At 46.1% G+C, this 27,693-nt stretch overlaps 1 protein-coding gene across 2 annotated transcripts in view; it reads left to right on the plus strand.

The window, feature by feature from the left end:
* The window catches only part of spg21 (SPG21 abhydrolase domain containing, maspardin), a 124,135-nt gene that overhangs the window by 81,043 nt on the left and 15,399 nt on the right, over positions 1-27,693 (plus strand). For both annotated transcript variants that reach the window (XM_080214035.1, XM_080214036.1), the window contains exons 7-8: positions 21,236-21,344; positions 23,435-23,542. In XM_080214035.1, coding sequence (XP_080070161.1) covers positions 21,236-21,344; positions 23,435-23,542 — 217 coding nt within the window. The remainder of the gene's footprint in view (positions 1-21,235; positions 21,345-23,434; positions 23,543-27,693) is intronic.

Consider the following 27,693-nt stretch of genomic DNA (forward strand, 5'->3'; position numbering starts at 1 on the left):
CTTGTGGTGGATAGAAGGTCATTGACAAGGAGTTGAAGGTAGTTGCGCCTCAGGCACTATCCTGATGACCACCTGCACTAATGTCCTGCAACTGAAATGATGAACCTCCAGTAACCACAACCATCTTCCTTCATGCCAGGTATGACTCCAACTAGCGGAGAGTTTTTCCCATTGATTCCCATTAACTCCAGTTTTATAAGGCATCCGCATGTGTTGAACAAGACTTGGTGGAAGCACTGAGGGTGGCAAAATCTACTCTGGGTGGAGGATTTCAGTGTCTACTATCAAGAGTGACTGGGCATCAGCATTACTGAACGAACTGGTTGGGTCCTAAAAGATATAACTGCTAGACTGGGCCTGCAGAGGTGGTGAAGGAACCAACAAGAGGAAAAACATACTTGATCTCATCTGTCCATGACAGTATCAGTAAGAGTGACCACTGCACATTCCTTGTGGAGACAAAGTCCTGTCTTCACATTGAGAATAACCTCCATAATGTTGTGTGGCACCATCACTGTGCTAAATGGGACAAACTTCAAACCCATCTAGCTATTTAAGTCTGACAACCATTAGGTGCTTGGGCCATCAACAGCAGCAGAACTGTACTCCAGCACAATTGCACCTTCATGTCGGGAAACATAGAACATTACAGCGCAGAACAGGCCCTTCGGCCCACGATGTTGCGCCAACCAGTTAAAAAACAGTGAACCTCTAACCTAAACCAATCCCTTTCCATCCATAAACCTATCCACGGATCTCTTAAACGCCCCCAAACTAGGCGCATTTACAACTACAGCAGGCAGGGCATTCCAATCCCTCACCACCCTCTGGGTAAAGAACCTACCCCTGACATCCGTCCTATAACTACCCCCCCTTAATTTAAAGCCATGCCCCCTCGTGCTAGCTTTCTCCATCCGAGGAAAAAGGCTATCACTATCCACCCTATCTAAACCTCTAATCATCTTATATGTTTCAATAAGATCCCCTCTTAGCCGCCTTCTTTCTAAAGAAAACAACCCCAAATCCCTCAGTCTCTCCTCATAGGAACTCCCCTCCATACCAGGCAACATCCTGGTAAACCTCCTCTGCACCCTCTCCAAAGCCTCCACATCCTTCCTATAATGTGGGGACCAGAACTGCACACAATACTCCAAGTGCGGCCGCACCAGAGTTGTGTACAGTTGCAACATGACGCTGCGACTCCTAAATTCAATCCCCCTACCAATAAACAATAAACAGTTGGAGGCACTGGATACCACAAAAGCGATGGGCTCTGATAACATTCTGACAATAGTACTGAAGATCTGTGCTCCAGAACTTGCCGCTCCCCTAGCCTAGCTCTTCCAGTACAGTTGCAACACTAACATCTGTGCAACAGTATGAAAAATTGCCCAGGTTTATCCTGTGCACACAGAGCAGGACAAATTCCAGGACCAGGACAAAAAGCGGGATGATGCACTGCTGCCTCAGAGTGCAGGGATCTGGGTTCAATTCCGGCTTCCGGTCACTGTCAGTGTGGAGTTTGTCATGATGTGGAGATGCCGGCGTTGGACTGGGGTGTAAACAGTAAAAAGTCTGACAACACCAGGTTTTAGTCCAACCGATTTATTTGATAGTAAACTCACTGGCTTTCGAGGGATCCCCTCGAAAGCCAGTGAGTTTACTATCAAATAAATCGGTTGGACTAAAACCTGGTCTTGTCAGACTTTTTACAGTGTGGAGTTTGCACATTCTCTGTGTGTCTGCTTGGGCTTCCTCTGGGTGCTCGGGTTTCCTCCCATAGACCAAAGATGCGCGGGTTAGGTTGATTAGCCGTAATAAACTGACCCTAGTGTCAGGGAATAAACAGGGTAAATATAAGGAATTATGGAAATAAGGCCTAGGTGGGATTGTGGTCAGTGCAGGCCCTGGGCCAAATGGCCTCCTGCACAGTAGGGGTTCTATGATGCTATGATATCCAGCCCAGTCTATTCTTGATCATCATCAGTAAAGTGATGAAAGGGGTCATCAGCAATGCTATCACACAGCACCTACTCGGCAATAACCTGCTCAGTGATGCCCAGTTTGGGTTTTGCCATGGTAACTCAGCTCCAGGCCTCATTAAAGCCTTGGTTCAAAAATGGGCGAAAGAGCTGAATTTCAGAGCTAAGGTGAGAGTGACAGCCCTTGACATCAAGGGTGCATTCAACTGAGTGTGGCATCAAGGAGTTCTAGTGAAACTGGAATCAGTAGGTGTCAGAGAGCAAACACTCCCATGTTGGAGTCATACTTGGCACGTAGGAAGATAGTTGTGGAGGGTCAGTCATCCCAGCTCCAGGACATCTCTGCAGGAGCCCCTCAGAGTAGTGTCCTAGGCCCAACAATCTTCAGCTGCTTCATCAATGACCTTCCCTCCATCATAAGGTCAGAAGTGGGGATGTTCGCCAATGTTCAGCACCATTTGTGACTCCTCAGATACTGAAGCAGTCAATGTTCGAATGCAACAAGATCTGGACTATAGCCCAGGCTTGGGCTGACAAGTGGCAGGTAACATTCACGCCACATAAATGCCAGGCAATGGCCATCACCAGAAAGAGACACTCTAACCCCTGCCGCTTGACATGCAATGGCGTTACCATCATCGAATCCCCCGCTGTCAATATTCTTGGCGTTACTGTTGACCAGAAACTCAACTGGATTCACAGCATAAACACAGTGGCTACAGAGCAGATCAGAGGCTAGAAATACTACAGCAAGTAACTCACCTCCTGACTCCCCAGCGCCTATCCACCATCTATAAGGCACAAGTCAGGAGTGTGATGGAATACGTGCCTGGGTGGGCGCAGCTCCAACAATGCTCGAAGCTCGGCACTATCCAATTCAAAGCAGCCTGCTTGATTGGCACCACACATCTTGTGGGCTTGATGACCATCGCAGACATGATGAACAAAGGGCCTCTTTCTGTGCTGTCAAACTCTGTGGGCGGAATTTTCCCAAAAAATGACTGTCATTCTGGGCAAGAAAACTGATGTGATCTGTGTCAGTATGTCCAACTTGTATCAAGTCACAATTATCCCATATTTAGTCCACTGAAAGAATCCCCACGTGAAACACTCTGGTATGGAGTCCCCAGGTGTGTGACTTGTCTGAACTGGCTGGCAGCTGTACACTGTTAACTGGGAGACTGTATTTAAATGCTCTCTGTGCACTCTCAAGCCAAGAGAATGGCAGTGCAGAGAACAACTCCATGCTTCACAGAGGCAGATCTTGGATGGCCTCTGGATGCATTGGAGGAGAGATGGGTCACTCTGTACCCTCAAGTGACCCAGAAACAGGGAAGTGATTAGTATGGTTAGTAAGTTTGCAGATGACACCAAGATGGATGGCATAGTGAACAGTGAAGAAGGTTAAAAAGATTGCAACAGGATCTTGATCAATTGGGCCAGTGGGCTGATGAATGGCAGATGGAGTTTAATTTAGTTAAATGTGAGATGATGCATTTTGATAGATCAAACCAGGGCTGGACTGATGCAGTTAATGGTAGGGCACTGGGGAGAGTTACAGAGCAAAGAGACTTAGGGGTACTGGTTCATAGCTCCTTGAAAGTGGAGTCACAGGTGGACAGAGTGGTGAAGAAGGCATTTAGCATGCTTGGTTTCATTGGCCAGAACATTGAAATATAGGAGTTGGGATGTCTTGTGAAGTTGTACAAGACATTGGTAGGACTACACTTGGAACACTGTGTACAGTTCTGGTCACCCTGTTATAGAAAGTATATTATTAAACTAGAAAAAGTGCAGGAGAGATTTACTTGGATGCAAATGGGACTTGATGGTTTGAGTTATAAGAAGAGACTGGATAGATTGGGACTTTTTTCTCTGTACATAAAAGGCTGAGGAGTGATCTTTAGCAGTCTATAAAATAATAGGGGCAGAGATCAGCTAGCTAATCAATATCTTTTCCCAAACGTAGGGGAGTCTAAAACTAAAGGGCATAGGTTTAAGTTGAGAGGGGAAGAGATACAAAAGTGTCCAGAAGGGCAAGTTTTTCACACAAAATGGTGAGTGTCTGAAACGAGCTGCAAAGATAGTAGTAGAGGTGGGTACAATTTTGTCTTTTAAAAAGCATTTAGACAGTTACATGGGTAAGATGGGTATAGAGAGATATGAATCAAATGTGGGCAATTGGGGCTAGCTTAGGGATTTAAAAAAAGGGGGGGCAGCATGGACAAAGGGCCTGTTTCCATGCTGTAAACCTCTACAATTCTATGACTCTTAAGTAAATATGACCTGGGATATTGCGGTTGCAGCAGTTAGTGACGCTAAGAATGCCATCTAATGCCACAAGTAATGAATGATCTAATTTGAAGTTGGATTGGTAGATGGAAAAATGCTAGAATCCATCGTCAAAGAAGAAATAGCGAGGTTTGATCAAGCAGACGCAGCATGGATTTGTTAAGGGGAAGTCGTGTTTAACGAATTTATTAGATTTCTGAGGATGTGACTAGTGCAGTAGACAGAGGGGAACGGGTGGATGTGGTGTTTTTAGATTTCCAAAAGGCGTTTGATAAGGTGCCTCACAAAAGGTTAGGGTGCACGGAGTTGGGGGTAAGGTGTTAGCGTGGATTGAGGATTGGTGGTCTAACAGGAAGCAGAGAGTTGGAATCAGTGGGTGCTATTCTGGTTGGCAGTTGGTGACTAGTGGAGTGCCACAGGGATCGGTGCTGGGGCCTCAACTGTTTACCATTTACATAGATGATCTGGAGGAGGGGGCTGAGTGTAGGGTAACGAAATTTGCTGATGACATGAAGATGAGTGGAAAAGTGAATTGCGTGGAGGGTGTGGAAAGTCTGCAGAGGGATCTGGATAGGCTGAGTGAGTGGGCGAGGACCTGGCAGAAGGAATATAATGTTAGCAATTGTGAGGTTATCCACTTTGGCAGAAATAATAGTAGGAGGGATTATTATTTAAAAGGCGAAAAGCTGCAGCATGCTACTGTGCAGAGGGACCTGGGGGTCCTTGTGCACGAATCGCAAAAACCCAGTCTGCAGGTGCAGCAGGTGATCAAGAAGGCGAATGGGATGCTGGCCTTTATCGCAAGGGGGATAGAATATAAAAGCAGGGAGGTCTTGCTGCAACTGTACAGGGTACTGGTGAGGCTGCAGCTGGAGTACTGTGTGCAGTTTTGGTCGCCGCACTTGAGGAAGGATATGTTGGCCTTGGAGGGAGTGCAGAGGAGGTTCGCTAGGCTGATACCGGAGATGAGGGGGTTAGCCTATGAAGAGAGATTGAATAGACTGGGTCTGTACTCCCAGTAAGGAGGAGGAGGAGTCTGTAATCCTAGTAAGGAGGAAAAGAAAGGTGTACAAAAGATTCAGGGAACTAGGAGATGTTAAGGATCTTGAGGAGTATAAGGATTGTAGAAGGGAGCTTAAAAGGGAAATTAAGAGAGCCAGAAGGGGTCATGAGAAGGCCTTGGCGGGTAAGGAGAATCCCAAGGCCTTCTATAAATATGTGAAAAGTAAAAGGATGAGAAGAGAAGGGATAGGACCTATAAAAGGTGAAGGGGGAAAGGTCTGTGTGGAACCAGAGGAAATGGCAGAGGTGCTTAATGAGTACTTTGCCTCAGTATTCACAGTGGAAACTGATCTGGGAGATTTTGCTACGGTTTTGCAGCAGATGGAGAAGATTGAGTATGTGGATATTAAGGAGGAGGATGTGTTAGAACTTTTGATAGATAAGTCGCCAGGACCAGATGGGATGTACCCCAGGATACTGTGGGAGGCGAGGGAAGTGATTGCAGAGCCCCGGCGATGATCTTTGCGTCGTCAGTGGAGACGGGAGAGGTTCCGGAAGATTGGAGGATTGCGGATGTAGTTCCTATTTTCAAGAAAGGGAACAGAGATAGCCCGGGAAATTACCGACCGGTGAGTCTGACCTCAGTGGTTGGTAAGCTGATGGAGAGGCTTCTGAGGGACAAGATTTACGAGCATTTGGAGAGGTCTGACATGATCAGAAATAGTCAGCATGGTTTTGTCAAGGGCAGGTCGTGCCTTACGAGCCTGGTTGAGTTCTTCGAAAATGTGACTGAACACATTGACGAAGGAAGTGCCGTGGACGTGGTGTACATGGACTTCAGCAAGGCGTTTGATAAGGTCCCCCATGCAAGACTTCTTGCGAAGGTGAGAGGGCATGGGATCCAAGGGCCTTTGGCCTTGTGGATCCAGAACTGGCTTGCCTGCAGAAGGCAGATAGTGGTTGTGGATGGGTCTTTTTTGGCATGGAGGTCAGTCCCCAGTGGAGTGCCCCAGGGATCTGTTCTAGGACCCTTGATGTTTGTCATTTTCATAAATGACCTAGATGAGGAAGTGGAGGGATGGGTAAGTAAGTTCGGTGGTGTTGTGGATGGTCTGGAAGGATGTCAAAAGTTGCAGCAGGACATAAATAGGATGCAGGACTGGGCAGAGAAGTGGGATGGACTTCAACACAGATAAATGTGTAGTCGTCCATTTTGGCAGAACCAATGGGATGAACGAGTACACTATCAAGGGCAGGAGTCTTAGTAGTGTTGAAGAGCAGAAGGATCTTGGGGTCCGGGTCCACAGGACTCTTAAATCGGCCTCGCAGGTGGAGGATGTGGTCAAGAAGGCGTATGGTGTACTGGCCTTCATTAATCGAGGGATTGAGTTTAGGAATCGGGAGGTAATGCTGCAACTTTATAAGACCCTTGTCAGGCCTCATTTGGAGTACTGTGCACAGTTCTGGTCGCCTCACTATAGGAAGGACGAAGAAGCTATTGAAAGGGTACAGAGGAGATTTACAAGGATGTTGCCTGGACTGGGAGGCATGCCTTATGAAGTTAGGTTGAGGGAGCTGGGACTCTTTTCCCTGGAGAGACGAAGGTTGAGAGGCGACCTGATAGAAGTTTATAAAATGTTGAGTGGAATAGATAGGATGGATTCTCAGAGGCTATTTCCCTGGGTTGAAATGGTTGCTACGAGAGGACACAGATTGAAGGTGCGGGGAGGCAAGTACAGAAGTGATGTTAGGGGTAAGTTTTTCACTCAGAGGGTGGTGAGTGAATGGAATCGGCTGCCGTCAGTGGTGGTGGAGGCGAACTTGCTGGGGTCTTTTAAAAGACTTCTGGATGAGTATATGGAATTTAATGGGGTTGGGGGTTATAGATAGGTCTATAGATTGGTAGGTGTTGATGTGATCGGCGCAACTCGTGGGCCGAAGGGCCTGTTTGTGCTGTAGTGTTCTATGTACTCGTTGGGGTTTAGAAGGCTGAGGGGGATCTTATAGAGATGTATAAGATAATGAAAGGGATGGATAGGGTAGAGGTCGAGAGATTCTTCCCACTTAGAAAGGATAGCAGGACTAGAGGGCACAGCCTCAAGATAAGGAGGGGGGTGCAATTTAGATCGGAGTTGAGGAGGAACTCCTTCACTCAAAGGGTGGTGAATCTCTGGAATTCTCTGCCCGTTGAAGTGGTGGAGGCTACCTCGCTGAATATTTTTAAGTCACGGGTAGATAGGTTTCTGAGACAAGGGAATTAAGGGTTATGGGGAGAAAGTGGAACTGATCCACTTCAGATCAGCCACGATCTTATTGAATGGCGGGGCAGGCTCGAAAGGCTAGATGGCCTACTCCTCCTATTTCTTACGTTTCTTATGTTTGAGCTGTAAGGGTAAGTCACATCTATCATATCCTGGCATCAGTCCTATCTGTCACACCTGGAATGTCCACATCATAAAGTCATAGAATCCCTACAGTACAGAGGAGGCTGTTCAGCCCATTGGGTCCATACTGACCACCATCCCACCCAGACCCTATTCCCACAATTCCACACACTGACCCTGCTAATCCCCCTGACACTAGGGTCAATTTTAGAATGGCCAGTCAACCTAATCTGCACACCTTTAGACTGTGGGAGGAAACCCACCCACATGGGAAGAATGTGCAGATTCCACACACAGTGACCTTGGCCGCCATATAACTTGGGTCCCTGGTGCTGAGATTGACCACTGTGCCACCGTGGTGCCCCATCAATTCACTCCGAGACCCTGCGGCCTTGGGAAGATAGCTCAGAGTAAACGAAAGAGGGAGAAGACTGGTGAAGGACTTCAAGTTGCACCTCTTCGCAGCCTATGAGGAGAGAGCAATAGAGATTCTGGGAGCCACATGAGAGAGCTGCGAATTCATGTGAGGTTGGCCACAGAAGTGAGGTTCCAGATGACCTGTTTCAAATGAGCTCCAGGCTATGAAAAAATTGCCCCTCTAGACACTTTTGTATCTCTTGTCTCTCACCTTAAACCTATGCCCTTTAGTTTTAGACTCCCCTACCTTTGGGAAAAGAGAGTGACTATCTAGGTAATCTATGCCCCTCATTATTTTATAGACCGCTAAAGATCACCCCTTTTCTGTTCCTGGCACTGAACCATGTTTCTTGTCTGCAAAATCAACACCTGATGAGGCCAGGCTATCAGGAGTTGGCAACCCCTGCCAATATCATAAGAACATAAGAACATAAGAAATAGGAGCAGGAGTAGGCCATCTGGCCCTTCGAGCCTGCCCCGCCATTCAATAAGATCATGGCTGATCTGTCGTGGCTGATCTGTCGTGGCTCAGTTCCACTTTCCCGCCCTCTCCCCATAACCCTTAATCCCCTCTCTTATCAAAAACCCATCAACCCACTTCTTAAAAATATTTAGCGAGGCAGCCTCCACCACTTCAACGGGCAGAGAATTCCAGAGATTCACCACCCTTTGAGTGAAGAAGTTCCTCCTCAACTCCGTTCTGAACCGCCCCCCCTTTATCTTGAGGCTGTGCCCCCTAGTCCTACTGTCTTTTTTGAGCGGGAAGAGTCTTTCCACCTCTATCCTATCCATCCCATTCATCATCTTATACGTCTCAATGAGATCTCCCCTCATTCTTCTAAACTCTAACGAGTACAAGCCTAGTTTATTCAGCCTCTCCTCATAGCTCAACCCCCTCAACTCCGGTATCAGCCTAGTAAACCTCCTCTGCACTCCCTCCAAGGCCAAAATATCCTTGCGCAGGTGCGGCGCCCAAAACTGCACACAGTACTCCAGCTGCGGCCTCACCAATGCCCTATACAGCTGCAGCAAGACCTCCCTACTTTTATATTCAATCCCCCTCGCTATGAAGGCCAGCATCCCATTCGCCTTCCTGACCACCTGCTGCACCTGCAGGCTGGGTTTTTGCGACTCATGCACAAGGACCCCGAGGTCCCTCTGCACCGTCGCCTGCTGCAGTTTTTCGCCACGTAAGTAATAGTCCTTCCTACCATTCTTCCTACCAAAGTGGACCACCTCACACTTGCCAACATTAAATTCCATTTGCCATTTCCTGGCCCATTCGCCCAGCCTATCTAGATCCTTCTGCAGACTCTCCACACCCTCCGCACAATTTGCCTTTCCCCCAATCTTGGTGTCATCAGCAAATTTCGACACCCTACACTCGGTTCCCTCCTCCAGATCATCTATATAAATGGTAAATAGCTGAGGCCCCAGCACCGACCCCTGGGGCACCCCACTAGTCACCAACCGCCAATCCGAATAGCACCCATTGACCCCCACTCTCTGCCTCCTATTTGACAACCAATCCTCTATCCACGCTAACACCCTACCCCCAACTCCATGTCCTCTGACCTTCTGCAGTAACCTCTTGTGAGGTACCTTATCAAACGCCTTCTGAAAATCCAGAAAGACCACATCCACCGGCTCTCCTCTATCCACCGCCCTAGACACATCCTCATAGAACTCCAGTAAATTTGTCAGACACGACTTCCCTTTAATGAAACCGTGTTGCGTCTGCCCTATCAAGCAATTCCCTTCAAGATGCCTCGCAATTTCCTCCTTAATGACGGATTCTAACATTTTACCTACCACAGACGTTAAACTAACCGGCCTGTAATTCCCCGCCTTTTGCCTGGCACCCTTCTTAAACAACGGCGTAACATTAGCCGTTTTCCAATCCTCCGGCACTTCCCCGGAATCCAGCGACGTCTGGAAAATAACCACCAAGGCATCCACTATCACCTCCGCCATTTCTTTCAGAACCCTTATCTCGGCGGAAAGCACCAAGGGAAGGACTCGTTAGGCACCACCGACACCATTCATCAGTGCAAAGACACACCTTGGGTGGAATTTGCAGACAGGCTTCAAGGTCACTATCTGAGCACCACATAGCTGCTGATGCACGTCAGGAGGAGGTGGGAATGTCCACAGTATTGGACAGGCAGTGGTCTGCTGAATCCCAGGAATCAGCTGGCTCTCCATCCAGATGTTGATCTGTTGGAAAAAATTTCTGCCAAAACTGCTGGCAGAGCCAGGAACTGCAGGAGGAGGGGTATCAGCAGCATTCCAGCAACTGCTTGGGGGAATCCCAAAGTTTTCAGATGCAGGAGATGGTGCTGGCATTGTGTGGCACCCAGCACTGCAAGGGTAGTGACCGCAGAGAAAAGCCTGAGGTAAGAAATTGTAGCCTTGGGTAGCAGAGTCCAAGGCATGGTTGAGTCTCCGAGGACCATGGCTTTGGGCCTCGCGAGCATGCTCCAGTCACGAAGTCATGGCTGTGAGCTTTGAGAGCATGGCCCAATCATGGCAATTGCCAAGGGGCTTCAGATCTTGATCCAGATGCAAAGGTCCATTGTTTACACCATGGTGTAAGAGGCCTCAGCAATGTTGGGCCTCCAGGTCTGGCAGTGCCAGGTTACACAGACATCAGGAGCTCATTCCAACTGCCTTTCCATTCCATGGAGTGTCCTGGCCCCTGAGCACCCAGAGGGATGCGGAAGTGCTGGAGGCCATCCCAGGCCTTAATGCCCAGGAGAGTTCTGGCAGTCTCCAGACCTTCTGAATCCCCCTTCCTTCTAAAGGGCAATGGGCTGAACAGGGTGGCATGCTACATTAGTGACAGTCAACCAGGACTTTCCAAGTCCCAGTCCTTCAGAGGATGCCCACCTAAGGCATTACAGAGTATAGAAGACAGCAGACCGTCTTCACCTCTGATGTGTATCCCGGAAAGTCATCTAGATGTTGCGCTAGGCCATGCAAGATTAATAAGACTTAGGAGCACCGAGAAGGCACAGGTGAAAGCTGACAGCATAGTTAAGAATATTACACCTCAAACCCAATTCCTCCTCCTTTGTCCCATTTTCTACAGGAAGTGTATCTGCAGATCAGTATTTAGAATTTCCTACTGGCCCCACAAGCAATCCCAATAGTGAGAGCCATGAAGGCCCATGGTGACAGTCATCCTGGAATGACAGCCTCATCAGACACAGACAGGCACCCAAGGCTGGAATTGAGCCCAGGTCCCTGGCATTGTGAGACAGCCGTGCTAAACACTGTGTCGCCCTAGAGGCAGCACTAAAGCAGCATCACAGTTTGCCTCACAGCGAGTTGACATCAAGCTCCTGACTTGAGAAGTCAACTCGCTGACACAGCCAACCCATGATCATCACTGCAGTGTAATGTCAAGGAGACTCGAAGGGGGAAGCACTATTCTGGTGGGGGGGCGGAGGGGGGGGGGGAGATAGTGGACATTGACCATAAAACACAAGAATAGAATTAGGCCATTGGGCCCATCAAGTCAGCTCTGCCATTCGATCATAGTTGATCTTTTTCTCGACCCATTCTGCCTTTTCCTCGTAATTTTTAATCCCCTCACCAATCAAGAACCTATTTATCTCTGTCTTAAATACACTCAAGGCCAAGTCATTATGTGGCAATGAATTCCACAGATTTACTACCCTGAGGCTGAAGAAATTCCTCCTCACTTCTAAAGGGTCATCTCTCTACTCTGAGGCTGTGCCCTCAGATCCTAGTCTCTCCTACTAATGGAAGGATCTCCCCCATGTCCACTCTATCCAAGACTTTCAATATTCTGTAAGTTTCTGTGAGATGGTGAGGTGGCTAGAGTGCGGGACACCAAACCTCCTAATTGAAACACCTAGAGCGTAGAACATTACAGTGCAGTACAGGCCCTTCGGCCCTCGATGTTGCGCCGACCAGTGGAATGAATCTAATGACCCTCTAACCTAAACTATTCCAATGTTATCCATATGCCTATCCGTTGACCATTTGAATGCCCTTAAAGTTGGCGAGTCCACAACTGCTGCAGGCAGGGCATTCCATGCCCTTACTATCCTCTGAGTAAAGAACCTACCTCTGACATCCATCCTACATTTATCACCCCTCAATTTAAAGCTATGTCCCCTCGTGTTAGCCATCACCATCCGAGGAAAAAGGCGCTCACTATCTAATCCTCTGATCATCTTGTATGCCTCAGTTAGGTCACCTCTTAACCTTCTCTCTAACAAAAATAACCTCAAGTCCCTCAGACCTTCCCACCATACCAGGCAACATCCTGGTAAACCTCCTCTGCACCCTTTCCAATGCCTCCACATCTTTCTTATGATGCAGCGACCAGAACTGTATGCAACACTCCAAGTGCGGCCGCACCAGAGTTTTATACGGTTACAACATGATCTCACGGCTCTGAAATTCAATCCCTCTACCAATAAAAGCTAACACACTGTACGCCTTCTCAACAACCTTATCAACCTGGGTGCCAACTTGCAAGAATTTATGCACATTTACACTGAGATCTCTCTGCTCGTCGACACTACCAAGAGTCCTTCCATTAGCCCTATGTTCGGTACTCCTATTACTCTTTCCAAAGTGAATCACCTCATGTTTTTCCGCATTAAACTCCATTTGCCACCTCTCAGCCCAGCTATGCAGCTTATCTATGTCCCTTTGCAAACTGTAACATCCATCCTCACTGTCTACAACTCTTCCGACTTTGTCGTCAGCAAATTTAGTAACCCATCCTTCTACACCCTCATCTAGGTCATATATAAAAATGACAAAGAGCAGTGGCCCCAAAACAGATCCTTGAGGTACACCACTTGTAACTGAACTCCAGGTTGAATGTTTCCCATCAACCACCACCCTCTGTCTTCTATCAGCGAGCCAATTCCTGATCCAAACTGCTAAATCACCCTCAATCCCATGCATCTGCATTTTCTGCAATAGCCTACCATGGGGAACCTTATCAAATGCTTTGCTAAAATCCATACACACCACGTCAACTGCCTTACCCTTATCCACCTCTTTGGTCACCTTTTCAAAAAACTCGATATGGTTTGTGAGGCACGACCTTCACAAAAACGTAACATAAGAACATAAGAAATAGGAGCAGGCCATCTAGCCCTTCGAGCCTGCCCCGCCATTCAATAAGATCATGGCTGATCTGTCGTGGCTCAGTTCCACATTCCCGCCCTCTCCCCATAACCCTTAATCCCCTCGCTTATCAAAAACCCATCAACCCGCGTCTTAAAAATATTTAGCGAGGTAGCCTCCACCACTTCAACGGGCAGAGAATTCCAGAGATTCACCACCCTTTGAGTGAATAAGTTCCTCCTCAACTCCGTTCTAAACCGCCCCCCCCTTTATCTTGAGGCTGTGCCCCCTAGTCCTACTATCCTTTCTGAGCGGGAAGAGTGTCTCCACCTCTATCCTATCCATCCCATTCATCATCTTATACGTCTCAATGAGATCTCCCCTCATTCTTCTAAACTCTAACGAGTACAAGCATAGTTTATTCAGCCTCTCCTCATAGTTCAACCCCCTCAACTCCAGCATCAGCCTAGTAAACCTCCTCTGCACTCCCTCCAAGGCCAAAATATCCTTGCGTAAGTACGGCGCCCAAAACTGCACACAGTACTCCAGCTGTGGCCTCACCAATGCCCTATACAGCCGCAGCAAGACCTCCCTACTTTTATATTCAATCCCCCTAGCTATGAAGGCCAGCATCCCATTCGCCTTCCTGACCACCTGCTGCACCTGCAAGCTGGGTTTTTGAGACTCATGCACAAGGACCCGGAGGTCCCCCTGCACCGTCGCCTGCTGCAGTTTTTCACCACATAAGTAATAATCCTTCCTACCATTATTCCTACCAAAGTGGACCACCTCGCACTTGCCAACATTAAATTCCATTTGCCAGTTCCTGGCCCATTCGCCCAGCCTATCTAGATCCTTCTGTAGACTCTCCACACCCTCCGCACAATTTGCCGTTCCACCAATCTTGGTGTCATCAGCAAATTTCGACACCATACACTCGGTTCCCTCCTCCAGATCATCTATATAAATGGTAAATAGCTGAGGCCCCAGCACGGACCCCTGGGGCACTCCACTAGTCACCATCCGCCAATCCGAATAGCACCCATTGACCCCCACTCTCTGCCTCCTATTTGACAACCAATCCTCTATCCACGCTAACACCCTACCCCCAACTCCATGTCCCCTGACCTTCTGCAATAACCTCTTGTGAGGTACCTTGTCAAACGCCTTCTGAAAATCCAGAAAGACCACATCCACCGTGTTGAGTATCCCTAATCAATTTATTTCTCTCTAGATAATAAAAAATCCTATCTCTTATAATCATTTCCAAAGCTTTGCCCACAGTGGAAGTAAGGCTCACCGGTCTATAATTCCCAGGATGGTCTCTACTCCCCTTCTTGAACAAGGGGACAACATTTGCTATCCTCCAGTCTTCTGGCACTCTACCTGTAGCCAATGACGACGTGAAGATCAAAGCCAAAGGCTCTGCAATCTCCTCCCTATCCTCCCAGAGAATCCTAGGGTAAATCCCATCCGGCCCAAGGGACTTATCTATTTTCACACTCTCAAGAATTGCCAACACCACCTCCTTATGTACCTCAATCCCATCTAGTCTACGACCTGGTATCGCAGTATTCTCCTCGACTACACTGACTTTTTCCTGCGTGAATACTGACGAAAAATATTCATTTAGTGCCTCTCCTATCTCTTCAGGCTCCACGCACAACTTCCCACTGCTGTCTCTGACTGGCCCTAACCAATCTTTTATACTTGACATACCTATAGAAAGCTTTAGGGTTCTCCTCGACTCTACCTGCCAAAGTCTTCTCACGTCCTTTTCTAGCTCTTCGTAACTCTCTCTTTAGCTCCTTCCTGGCTAATTTGTAACTCTCCAGTGCCCTAACTGAGCCTTCACATCTCATCTTTACATAAGCCTCCTTCCTCCTCTTCACCAGAGATTCAACTTCCTTAGTACACCAGTTCCCTCGCTCGACCACTTCCTCCCTGCCTGACAGGTACATATTTATCAAGGACTGGCAGTATCTGCTCCTTGTACAAGCTCCACATTTCAGTTGTTCCCAGCCCCTGCAGTTTCGTACTCCAACCTATATATCCTAAATCTCGCCTAATCGCCTCACAATTACCTTTCCCCCAGCTATAACTTCTGCCTTTCAGTATGTACCTATCCCTTTCCATCATAAGGTAAACGTAACCGAATTGTGGTCACTATCACCAAAGTGCTCACCTACCTCCAAGTCTAACACCTGGCCTGGCTCGTTACCCAGTGCCAAATCCAATGTGGCCTCACCCCTTGTTGGCCTTTCTAAATACTGTGTCAGGAAACCTTGCTGCACACATTGGACAAAAACTGACTCCTCTAACGTACTTGAACTATAGCTTTTCCAATCGATATTTGTATAAAGTCCCCCGTAACAACTACCTGTTACTTTCGCTTCTATCCAGGATCATCTTTGCAATCCTTTCCTCCACATCTCTGGAACTTTTTGGAGGCCTATAAAAAAAACTCCCAGCAGGGTAACCTCTCCTTTCCTGTTTCTAATCTCAGCCCATACTACCTCAATAAACAAGTCCACATCAAACGTCCTTTCTGCCACCATAATACTGTCCTTGACTAACAATGCCATGCCTCCCCCTCTTCCACCACCTTCTCTGCTCTGACTGAAACATCTGAACCCCGGAACCTGCAACAACCATTCCTGTGCCTGCTCTATCCATGTCTCTGAAATGGCCACAACATTGAAGTCCCAGGCACCAATCCAGGCTGCAAGTTCATCCACCTTATTGCATATGCTCCTCGCATTAAAGTATACACACTTCAAACCACCCTCCCACCTGCCAATACACTGCTGTGACCGAGAAACCTTATCCATGACCTCCCTATTCTCAACCTCCTGTACATTGGAGCTACCATTCAGGTTCCCATCCCCCTTCTGAATCAGTTTAACCCCCCCCCCCACCCCCCCCGAATAGCATTGGCAAATTTTCCCCCCAAGATATTAGTACCCCTCTGGCTCAGGTGCAGACCATCCCTTTTGTAGAGGTCCCACCTATCCCAGAATGAGTCCCAATTGTCCACGTATCTGAAACCCTCCCTCCTGCACCATACCTTTAGCCACGAGTTCAAATGTTCTCTCTCTCTATTCTTCTCCACGCTATCCCATGGCACGGGTAACAAACCAGAGATAACAACTCTGTTTGTTTTAGCCCTAACTTCCGCCCCATCCCTTTTCCTACCTATGTCATGGGTGCCTACATGAACCACGACTTGGGGCTGGTTCCCCTCCCCCTTAAGGATCTCGAACACTTGATCAGAGACGTCACAGACCCTGGCACCTGGGAGGCAACATACTAACCATGAGTCTCACTCGTTCTCACAGACTCTCCTGTCTGTCCCCTTAACTATGGAATCCCCAATCACTAATCCTGTTCTCTTCTCCCTTGCCACCTGAGCATCAAGGACAGGCTCTGCTCCCGAGACCAGTACCCCATGGCTTACCCCCGTTGAGGGTGTGGAAAGTCTGCAGAGGGACCTGGATAGGCTGAGCGAGTGGGCAAGGACCTGGCAGATGGAGTATAATGTTAGCAAGTGTGAGGTTATCCACTTTTGCAGAAATAATAGTAGGAGGGATTACTATTTAAAGGGCAAAAAGCTGCAGCATGCTATGGTGCAGAGGGACCTGGGGCTCCTTGTGCTTGAATTGCAAAAACCCAGTCTGCAGGTGATCAAGAAGGCGAATGGGATGCTGGCCTTTATAGCGAGGGGGATAGAATATAAAAGCAAGGAGGTCTTGCTGCAACTGTACAGGGCACTGGTAAGGCCGCAGCTGGAGTACTGTGTGCAGTTTTGGTCGCCTCACTTACGCAAGGATATATTGGCCTTGGAGGGAGTGCAGAGGAGGTTTACTAGGCTGATACCGGAGATGAGGGGGTTGGACTATGAAGAGAGACTAAATAGACTGGGTCTGTACTCGTTGGAGTTTAGAAGGCTGAGGGGGGATCTTATAGAGACGTATAAGATAATGAAAGGGATGGATAGGGTAGAGGTAGAGAGATTCTTCCCACTTAGAAAGGATAGCAGGACTAGAGGGCACAGCCTCAAGATAAGGAGGGGGCAGTTTAGATCGGAGTTGAGGAGGAACTTCTTCACTCAAAGGGTGTTGAATCTCTGGAATTCTCTGCCCGTTGAAGTGGTGGAGGCTACCTCGCTAAATATATTTAAGTCACGGGTAAATAGGTTTCTGATAGACAAGGGAATTAAGGGTAATGGGGGGAAAGTGGAACTGATCCACTTCAGATCAGCCATGATCTTATTGAATGGCGGGGCAGGCTCGAAGGGCTAGATGGCCTACTCCTGCTCCTATTTCTTATGTTCTTATGATCCTTATTTAAAACAGTCTCCTATAACCCTCCATCCCTATTTTGCTCATGTGTCTATCTAAGTAAACCTTAAACAAGTCCAGCGTGCATGCCTGCCTCCACCATCTTACTTGGCAGTGCACTCCTCTCACAAATCGTTCCCTCTCTGCTGTGCTCCCAAGGACCAATGAGGTCGATTTCTCTAAGGTGAGTAACTTTTAAAGGGAGAGAAAAAAAACACCTACCCAGGCCTCCCTGCTGCTCCTTCTGGTTTCTGGTTTAAAATTTTTTAAAAAACTAAAAAAAGTTAGTTTAAAAAAATCAACCTGGTGGTAATCAGGGTCTTCCTGGCCCTCCTGGCATGCTCAAGCCTTGATATAGCCTGTCCTCCATCTTTGGGTCTTGCTCGGGCTCTTTCTTCACTCCTTCCTGGTCCACCTCCTCTCCAGAGGAATATGCATGGTGCCCCTCCTCCAGAACATTGCCTTGCTGTTGTGCAAGATTCTGGAGGGCAAAGCAGTCACCAACAATGTGGAGGAGACCTTTTGAGGATTTTACTAAAGAGCATCGCCAGAGCGATCCAGCTCACAGAACCACATCTTGAGCGTGTCAGTGCACCACTCAATAACAGATTTGGTGGCAACGTTGGCTTCATTGTAGCAGGTATCTGCCTCAGTCTCAGGCCTCTGCACTGCTGTCTTCAGCCAGAGGGAGCTGTTGTCCCACATGAGCCATCCCATCAGCTCTAATTGAGGAACTTGTATGATTTGTGAGTGTACCCATCTGGACCTGGTGCAAACTAACCTCTAGGAACGGCATGCAGTTCAGACAGAAGAACCCTCCTAATCTCCATACAGTTAGGGTGGATAGTGATAGCCTTTTTCCTCGGATGGAGAAAGCTAGCACGAGGGGGCATGGCTTTAAATTAAGGGGGGGTAGCTACAGGACGGATGTCAGGGGTAGGTTCTTTACCCAGCGGGTGGTGAGGGATTGGAATGCCCTGCCTGCTGCAGTTGTAAATGCGTCTAGTTTGGGGGCGTTTAAGAGATCTCTGGATAGGTTTATGGACGAAAAGGGATTGGTATAGGCTAGTGGGTCATTGTTTTTGTAACTGGTCGGCGCAACATCGTGGGCCGAAGGGCCTGTTCTGCGCTGTAATGTTCTATGTTCTATGTTCTATGTTCTATTAAGCTCCTTTGATTGAGGCAACAGCTGCCAGATCAGATGCTAGTAATTATCAGTAAGGCCTGGGATGGAATGTCAAAAATAAACTACAGAGCCTTTCAAGCACATGGAGAGCCGTGTAGTTGGTGCAACATTAGAGAGCTTTGCAGTTGGCATCATAGGCAGTCCCGCAAGGGGCCCTCAGCAGTCAATGAAAATACTCAGCACACGAGTCCCAATGCAGTGGTGGGTCTTGACCTACAGAACTCCAACTGCGTCAAGCCCCTGCACCATTTAAGGCCCCCCCCACCCCTCTCTGCAGCATGGCAGCAGCTGACTTGCCCTTTTGCACCCTGAAGGTTAGTGCTAAGCAGTGCTCACCACCTCACTTGCCCTCACAATCCATGGCACCTGGTCTACACTTCAGGAGACCAGTAGTGATTTGTGCCCATATGACTTCCTGCTGCGGGGTGGGAACATTCTGGGAGGGGGGGATTATTGCGTGCCAAACTTGCTAATGAGACTGAAATCAAGTCGATCTTGTGCTGATCAGCCTTGTGTCCTTTCTGGGCGAGGTGTGATTTGCGCCAAGCTGTTTGGTGCCAGATGCAAAACCTGCCTGTGGGGCTGCACGCAATTTTCCTGGATTAGTGTGATCTGCGCCAAGTGCAATGTGGCTGGAAAATCACGGCCTATGACTTTAGTTGTACTGCTAGCCAGCTGAGAGCTGATAGAAAGTGACAAGCAGACTAATCACTGCCCACGAACAGCAATACAAATTAATCGTGTCAGCTTTATCATGTTTGTTGTTTTTTACAGCTGAAATCTGTTTAAAAAAAATTAAATCCTAATTTTTTTGCCCATCACATCTGGGGACCAATTTCCTGAGTTTGTTTCTTCATGTTGATATTCCCATCTGCACACTATCTGAAAAGGAATTCACATGAATGCAAAGAAATTAAGTCGCCACCAGTGGAGGTTGGTCACCAGTGGCGTGCCCCAGGGATCTGTTCTAGGACCCTTGCTGTTTGTCATTTTCATAAATGACCTGGATGAGGAAGTGGCGGGATGGGTTAGTAAATTCGCTGACTATACGCAGGTTGGTGGTGTTGTGGATAGTCTGGAGGGATGTCAGAAGTTGCAGCGTGACATAGATAAGATGCAAGACTGGGTGGAGAAGTGGCAGATGGACTTCAACGCGGATAAATGTGTAGTGGTCCATTTTGGCAGGACCAGCAGGATGCAGGAGTACAATATCGAGGGTAGGAGTCTTAGCTGGGTTGAAGAGCAGAAGGATCTTGGGGTCCGGGTCCACAGGACTCTTAAATCGGCCTCGCAGGTGGAGGATGTGGTCAAGAAGGCGTGCTAGCCTTCGTTAAGGGGGGCACAGTTTAGATCGGAATTGAGGAGGAACTTCTTCACTCAAAGGGTGGTGAATCTCTGGAATTCTCTGCCCGTTGAAGTGGTGGAGGCTACCTTGCTAAATATATTTAAGACACAGGTAGATAGGTTTCTGATAGGGGAATTAAGGGTTATGGGAAGAAAGCGGGAAAGTGGAACTGATCCACTTCAGATCAGTAAAAAGTCTGACAACACCAGGTTTCAGTCCAACCGATTTATTTGATAGTAAACTCACTAGCTTTCAGGTTAGCCCCTTCGTCAGGTAATTTCACCTGACGGAGGGGCTAACCCGAAAGCTAGTGAATTTACTATCAAATATTTCGGTTGGACTGAAACCTGGTGTTGTCAGACTTTTTACTGTGTTTACCCCAGTCCAACGCTGGCATATCCACATCACCACTTCAGATCAGCCGTGATCTTATTGAATGACGGGGCAGACCCGAAGGGCTAGATAGCCTACTCCTCCTAATTCTTATGTTCTTAATTGAGGGATTTAGTTTAGGAGTCAGGAGGTAATGCCGCAACTTTATAAGACCCTTGTCAGACCCCACTTGGAGTACTGTGCGCAGTTCTGGTCGCCTCACTACAAGAAGGATGTGGAAGCTATTGAGAGGGTGCAGAGGAGATTTACAAGGATGTTACCTGGATTGGGAGGCATGCCTTATGAAGATAGGTTGAGGGAGCTAGGTCTCTTCTCCCTGGAGAGATGAAGATTGAGCGGCGACCTGATAGAGGTTTATAAAATGTTGAGAGGTATGGATAGGGTGGATTCTCGGAGGCTATTTCCCAGGGCTGAAATGGTCGCTACGAGAGGACACAGGTTTAAGGTGCTGGGGAGCAGGTACAGAGGAGATGTTAGGGGTAAGTTTTTCACTCAGAGGGTGGTGAGTGAGTGGAATCGGCTGCTGTCGGTGGTGGTAGAGGCGAACTCGCTGGGGTCTTTTAAGAGACTTCTGAATGAGTACGTGGGATTTAATGGGATTGAGAGTTAGAGATAAGCCTGGTAGGTAGGGATATGATTGGCGCAACTTGTGGGCCGAAGGGCTCATTTGTGCTGTAGTGTTCTATGTTCTATTAATAGGAAACATAATTGCGTTGATTTTCTTCAGTGTTCTTTATCAGTGCAACTCAGTCACATTTCTGATTTTTTTTTTCTTTTAGCTTTTGGCTGATGCCTGGATTTATGTTGAAGAAGATTGTTCTTGGAAACTTTACAACTGGTCCTGTGGATGCAAAAATGGCAGATGCAATCGATTTCATGGTTGACCGGGTAAGTCAAATAACTGAGCAAAGCTTATTGTCTACCATACTGGCATACCCGACCTAGAACATGAATTATTTAAGCACCGAACTCTGCATGTACTAATCCACAGAGCTTGAAAACAAACACGGAGGGGAGAAGATCAAGAATAACGTTGACACCAGTTGTCATATCCTAGGAAACATCACTATTTCTGACATCTCAGAACATTTGAGCAAATGACAATTCAAACCCAAAAGGCCCAACAACTCCCCACACCAAAAGATCTATGTCCAAAGTCAATCACTGCATAGGAATCTTGTACCTATGCATTAACAATAACAATAGACCATTCAGTCCCTTGAGCCTTTTCTGGCACTGAAAGGGCATGGTTTGCTCCACATACTTTTGATAGCAATAATCTGTCGATCTCAGATGAAACTTAAAATGACTGCTTTTTGTGGGAGGGAGCTGAGCACTTCTTTTAGCCTTTGCTTGAAAAGTGTTTCCTAACTTTTCTCCTGAATAGCCTGATCAAATTTTTTAAATGTTAATCTCCTTATCCTTAAAAGCCTCAGCACCAGAAAAACTTTTTTTCTTATCTGATCAAATTCTTTTTGAAAATCCTTTTATGAATTTTGTGTACCTACAACATAATGGCTATTCCAGTCATAGAATCTTAAATTAGTGCATCTTGGCCTTTTGAAAGAACATTTCTGCTTAGTCCCATGCCCTGCTTTTTGCTGGTGCTCCAAATTACTCATCTTCAAGTACCTATCAAACAACTCTTTCAAAATTATTTATGGATCTGATAACTAGATAAAATACTCTCTACTTATCCCTCCTCTGAATCCTTGGTTTTGTTTATTCTTTCATGGGTGTGAGCATTTGTTGCCCTCCCTATTTTCTCTTGAAACAAATTTCAAAGGGTAGATAAGAGTCAACACATTGCTCTGGGTCTGGAGTCACATGTAGGCTAGGCTAGGTAAGGCTGGCAGATTTCCTTCCCTAAAGGACATTTGTAAACCAAATGGGTTTTTTACAACAGTTCATAGTTTCATGGCCACCATTACTGAGATGAGTTTTAAATTCTAGATTTATTAATTGATTTTAAATTCCACCAACTGCCAGGGGTGGAATTTCAGTCCGTGTTCATTAGCCAGACCCTTGGGTGACTATTCCTAATGATTTTTAAATCTATGACACATCATGGGGCGCATTTTCCTAATATTACTCGATCAGAGATGATGGGATCATGGGTAGCCCTTGTTTTTTTGCCTTTCTACTTTAGTTGCTAAATCTGCTCATTATTTGCCAGGATTTCTTCAACTTTTTCTTTCATTTAAAGTTTGTCTTTGTACTTATGATTTCCAACATTCAATGTGAGTGTGGTCGGTAAAAATCAATTTCAGAAAGCTTGTTAAGAGAATTGTTAGAATCTGATAGTCAAATTGTGTCATCAACGACAAATGTTTGCTTGACAAACCCTCAGTTACGTAGAAACTTGAAGCAGGAGTAGGCCATTCAGCCTTCAAGGCATTCTACCCTTTCAGAGACAAACAGGAAAAGGTCATCCAGCGGAAACACTAACATAATGTTTTGGGTTTAACTGCTCCTTGGCACCAGTTCTTCCTCTACCCACTAGAGTTTGTAATGATTGAAGTTAATGCAAAACCCAGTGCATTGCCAACACACTATGGAAGTGCTGTACCTCCTTTCCCATGTAAATTGATTTGATGAATAAAAACTGATGGTGTTACAGGTTACATGGGTTGTGTACATGCACTTCTTACATGCATGTTGTAGTCTGGAGCTTCATTATTCTTTCCATCACATGGCTTAACCAGAATTGTAGATCACTACTTAACCAAATTGGCACTTTCCTTGTAGGACTCAAACCTGGAGCTCTGGCTCAGCGGTAGAAACACTTCCCCCTATGTCACCATACCTTCCCTTGACTTATGGAGTCATTCTAAGTGAGTGACTTTGGTAATATCTTGTGCATTGTAACATTATTTTATAACATGGCGGCAATCAACTGGGGCTAAAGTGCTTTAGCCTCAATTTATGTTGTTATCTCATGAGCTCTTCTGATATCTCTCTTTTCTGTGGTAAAACAGCTGGAGAGTTTAGGACAGGGTGAGTTGGCCTCTCGTCTCACTCTTAACTGCCAGAATTCCTATGTAGAGCCTCACAAGATCAAAGATGTTCCTGTAACCATAATGGATGTAAGTATATGTTTGTTTGATTTTCTATGTCCAAGAGACTGAGATTCCCTCAACTATGGAAGTTGCACATTTGTGGTAAAGTTTGATGAGTGAAACTTGTCTTTGTCTTTCATGGTTTACTTTCCCAGTCTCAAATAATGGGATTTTATACTTGCAAACTTGCCAGGCTTAAATTTGTTTGCATCCTCCACATAAAATCTGTACCTTGTTTACATTTCCTGTAATGCTTTAAGTTTATGCATTCAATTATATAGCACAGAAGGGAACCATTCAGCCTATTGTACGTATACCAGCTATTTGAAAGCGATATTCACTTAATCCTATTCTCCATTTTTTCCCCCTCAGCTCCATGGCTCTGAAAATGTCTTCTTTCAAATATTTATTATATTCCCATTTTTGCTGTTGAATTTGCTTCCACCACCTCATCAGGCACAATTGCTTGTAACGTGTATCCCAATCAAATAATCCAGCAGCAAGTTTTGAGTTTAAAATGAAGGTTATTTATTTTCTTACACTCCAAAGTAATGCAACATTACTCACATGGGGTCTCTTACACATGCAGTCACATGTAGGTAGTGTACTTTCACAGACGATAGTTAATTTAATCCCTGAATGTGATTTCTGGATTCCTGCGATTTCTTGAATGATTTTATGATTTAAAGTAGAAATAAGTTCACAGTAGGTAGACATTTCTTGTAGCTGAATAGCTGAGGTTGATTTTTGGGTGAACATTGAAACTGAAACAGGTTAAGTATTTTAGTTGCTTGATGTCTTGCAGCTGGTTTGAGTCTGATTCTCAGATGGCTGATGGTTCTGAAGAATCTGCTGGGTACTGAAGTAATAAAGGGTGCAGTCCCTGAAACCCATTTTGTCACATGACCACTGGGTTAGAGCTTCTAAGCCTAACCAGTCTGGTTTGGATAGCATGTTTGGTGACACCGTGTAAAATGGCTACTGTGTTTCAATCTTCCCTTTTGTCCAGTATCAAACATGGAGCCAGTTTGTCTGGAAAACCAACAGTCTTTAGGTGTTACTGTATCCTTAAACAAGGAGATAGGTGAATTTCACAACTGGTTGTGAGATGCCCTTACCTGTGTCCATCTTTAATTAGATATTCTTAGGAGCCTTGATACTATGTTGATGGAAAGTTTATAACATGACATGCCTATACTGGATTTGACATATCTCCCTTGTGAAGCACGAGAAAAAAACATGCAAACATATAGTTTTCCCTATTAGTTGCATTCCCTTTTCAGTATATATTCTGATGAGTACCTTAACAATTACATTATTCTTTTCAGCAATGTGTGCAATCTTTAAGAGGCTGTAAACTCTGTCAGAAAAATCTGGTGTTGGTCACTTTGAATTTTGCGAGAAAACTTTGAAGGATTAGAGCCTGTGTATATTAGGATCCTTCATGCTTATTGCTAACATTGTCCCCTGAATGTTGGCGAGCTAACAAAAGACCTAATACTTCATTCTCAACTACAAAATACTTTTTCTGACGCCTGTTTAGCTTCTTTGAGAAATAACCAAGCAAACTTGCAATTCCAGAGTCATTTTCCTGGAGTAGAACTGTGTCTATCCCTTAATGCTTGTGTCAATAACTTCTCTAATAGACTTACTAAAGTTTGTGATGGGTTCATTTGTTAGGGTGCCTTTTAATTTGTCAAAAGATTTTTGACAAGCCTAACCATACTACATTGGTGGTTTTCGTTGGTAAATTCACTGGTGGGGTTGTCTGGATGCCAAGATTTGAGACAATCATTTGCTCGAACTGGCACGTTTGTTTTGGGAATGAGTAAGTTGATCAGGGTGTGTATTTTTTGCTTCCCGAGGGAGCACTCCACTTTGTTCCAAGGTGTTCCCATGGTGCATTACATTTACCATCAAAAATTCACTCTTAGCTAATTCACAACAATGATAACTCTGGAATGCTGGCTGCAGGTAGTCTTAATGAGTCCTTCCAGATATCATTGTACAAAGAATAAAGAAAAGTACAGTACAGGAGCAGGCCCTTCGGCCCTCTAAGCATGCACCGATCATGATGGAGGCTTAAACTAAAACCATATGCACTTACGGAGTCTGTATCCTTCCATTCCCATCCTCTCTATCTAGTTGCTGTTATCCTTAAATGCTGTTATCATACCTGCTCCCACCACCTCCCTAGTCAGCGCGTTCCAGACATTCATCGTCCTCTGTGTTTTTAAAAAAAAACTTGTCTCGCACAAGTTTTCCTCTGCACCTTAAACCTATGTCTCCTAGTACTTGACTTTTCTATCTTATGAAAGAGCATCTGGTTATCCACTCTGTCCACGCCACTCATAATCTTGTAACCTCAATCAGGTCACTCCGCAACCTCCATTATTCCAGTGAAACAAACCAAGTTTATCCAACCTCTCCTTATAGCTAATACCCTCCAGACCAGGCAAGTATCTTGGTAAACCTCTTCTTTACCCTCTCCAAAGCATCCATATCCTTCTGGTAGTGTGGCAACCAGAATTGTGCACAATATTCTGAATGAGGCCTAATTAAGTTTCCGTACAGCTGCAGCATGACCTGCCAATTTTTATAGTCAATGCCCCAGCCGATGAAGGCAAGCATGCCATACGCTTTCTTGGCTATCTTATCCACCTGCGCTGCCACTTTCAGTGACCAGTGAATATGTACGCCCAGATCTCTCTGCCTGTCGATACTCCTAAGGTCCTACCGTTTACTGTATAATTCCTACGTGCATTGGACCTTCCAAAATGCATTATCTCACACGTGTCTGGATTAAAGTCCATCTGCTCTTTCTCTGCCCAAGTCTCCAAGAGGTCTATATCTTGCTGTAACCTCTGACAACCCTCTTCACTATCTGCGACTCCACCAATTTTTGTGTAATGTGCGAACTTATTAATCAGACAAGCTACATTTTCCTCCCAATTATTTATATATACTACAAACAACAAAGGTCCCAAGTCTCTGTGGAACACCGCTAGTTATAGCCTTCCATTCAGAAAAGAATCCCTCTACTGCTACCCACTGTGTTCTATAGCCAGCTTTGTAGTGGGATAAGCCAGTAAGAAGTCTCACAACACTAGGTTAAAGTCCAAAAGGTGTATTTGGTCGCACAAGTCTTTGTGGTATCGCTGTTCCTTCAGGTGAGTGAAGACTTGTGTTAACAAACAGGACATACATAGACACAGACTCAATTTACAAGATAGTGGTTGGATGCGAGTCTTTACAGGTAATCAAGTCTTTACAGGTGCAGACAATGTGAGTGGAGAGAGGGTTAAGCGCAGGTTAAAAAGGTGTGAATTGTCTTCAGCCAGGACAGTTAATGAGATTTTGCGAGGCCGGGCAAGTTGTTGGGGTTACAGATAGTGTGACATGAACCCAAGATCCTGGTTGAGGCCATCCTCGTGTGCGGAACTTGGCTATCAGTCTTCACTCGGTGATTCTGCGTTGTGTGTCGTGAAGACCGCCTTCTAGAGCACTTGCTTGAAGATCAAAGGCTGAATGCCCGTGACGGCCAACGTTGTTTATCTGATATGCTGCAGGAAAGGATGTCCAAGGCATGGTACATTGGCGAGACCATGCAGATGCTACGACAATGGATAAATGAACACCGCTCGACAATCACCAGGCAGGAGCATTCTCTTTCTGTTGGGAACACTTCAGCAGTCACAGGTATTCATCAAGACGCCCCTTAAAAGTCACTCTCATTCCTGCTTCCGCTACCTTCTAAATTAAACTCCGTCCGCCATTCATTAGCCCACTGGCCCAATTGCTCAAGATCCATTGCAATCCTAGATAACCTTCTTCACTGTCCACTATGCCACCAATACTGATGTCATCTGTAGACTTACTAACCATGCCTCCTAAATTCTCATCCAAATCAATAATATAAATGACAAATAACAGTGGACTAGCACCGATCCCTGAAGCACATCGCTGGTCACAGGCCTCCAGTTTGAAAGACAACCCTCTACAACCATCCCCTGGCTTCTGTCATCAAGTCAATTTTGTATCCATTTGTTACCTCACCCTGGATCCCATGAGATCTAACCTTGTGCAGCAACCTACAATGCGGTACTTTGTCAAAGGCCTTGCTAAAGTTCATGTAGACAACACCAACTACACTGCCCTCATCTTCCTCCTTGTTTATC

Source organism: Carcharhinus amblyrhynchos, chromosome 28, assembly GCF_965287045.1.
Source record: "Carcharhinus amblyrhynchos chromosome 28, sCarAmb.v2.hapA, whole genome shotgun sequence".
In the NCBI taxonomy this organism is placed as follows: Eukaryota; Metazoa; Chordata; class Chondrichthyes; order Carcharhiniformes; family Carcharhinidae; genus Carcharhinus; species Carcharhinus amblyrhynchos.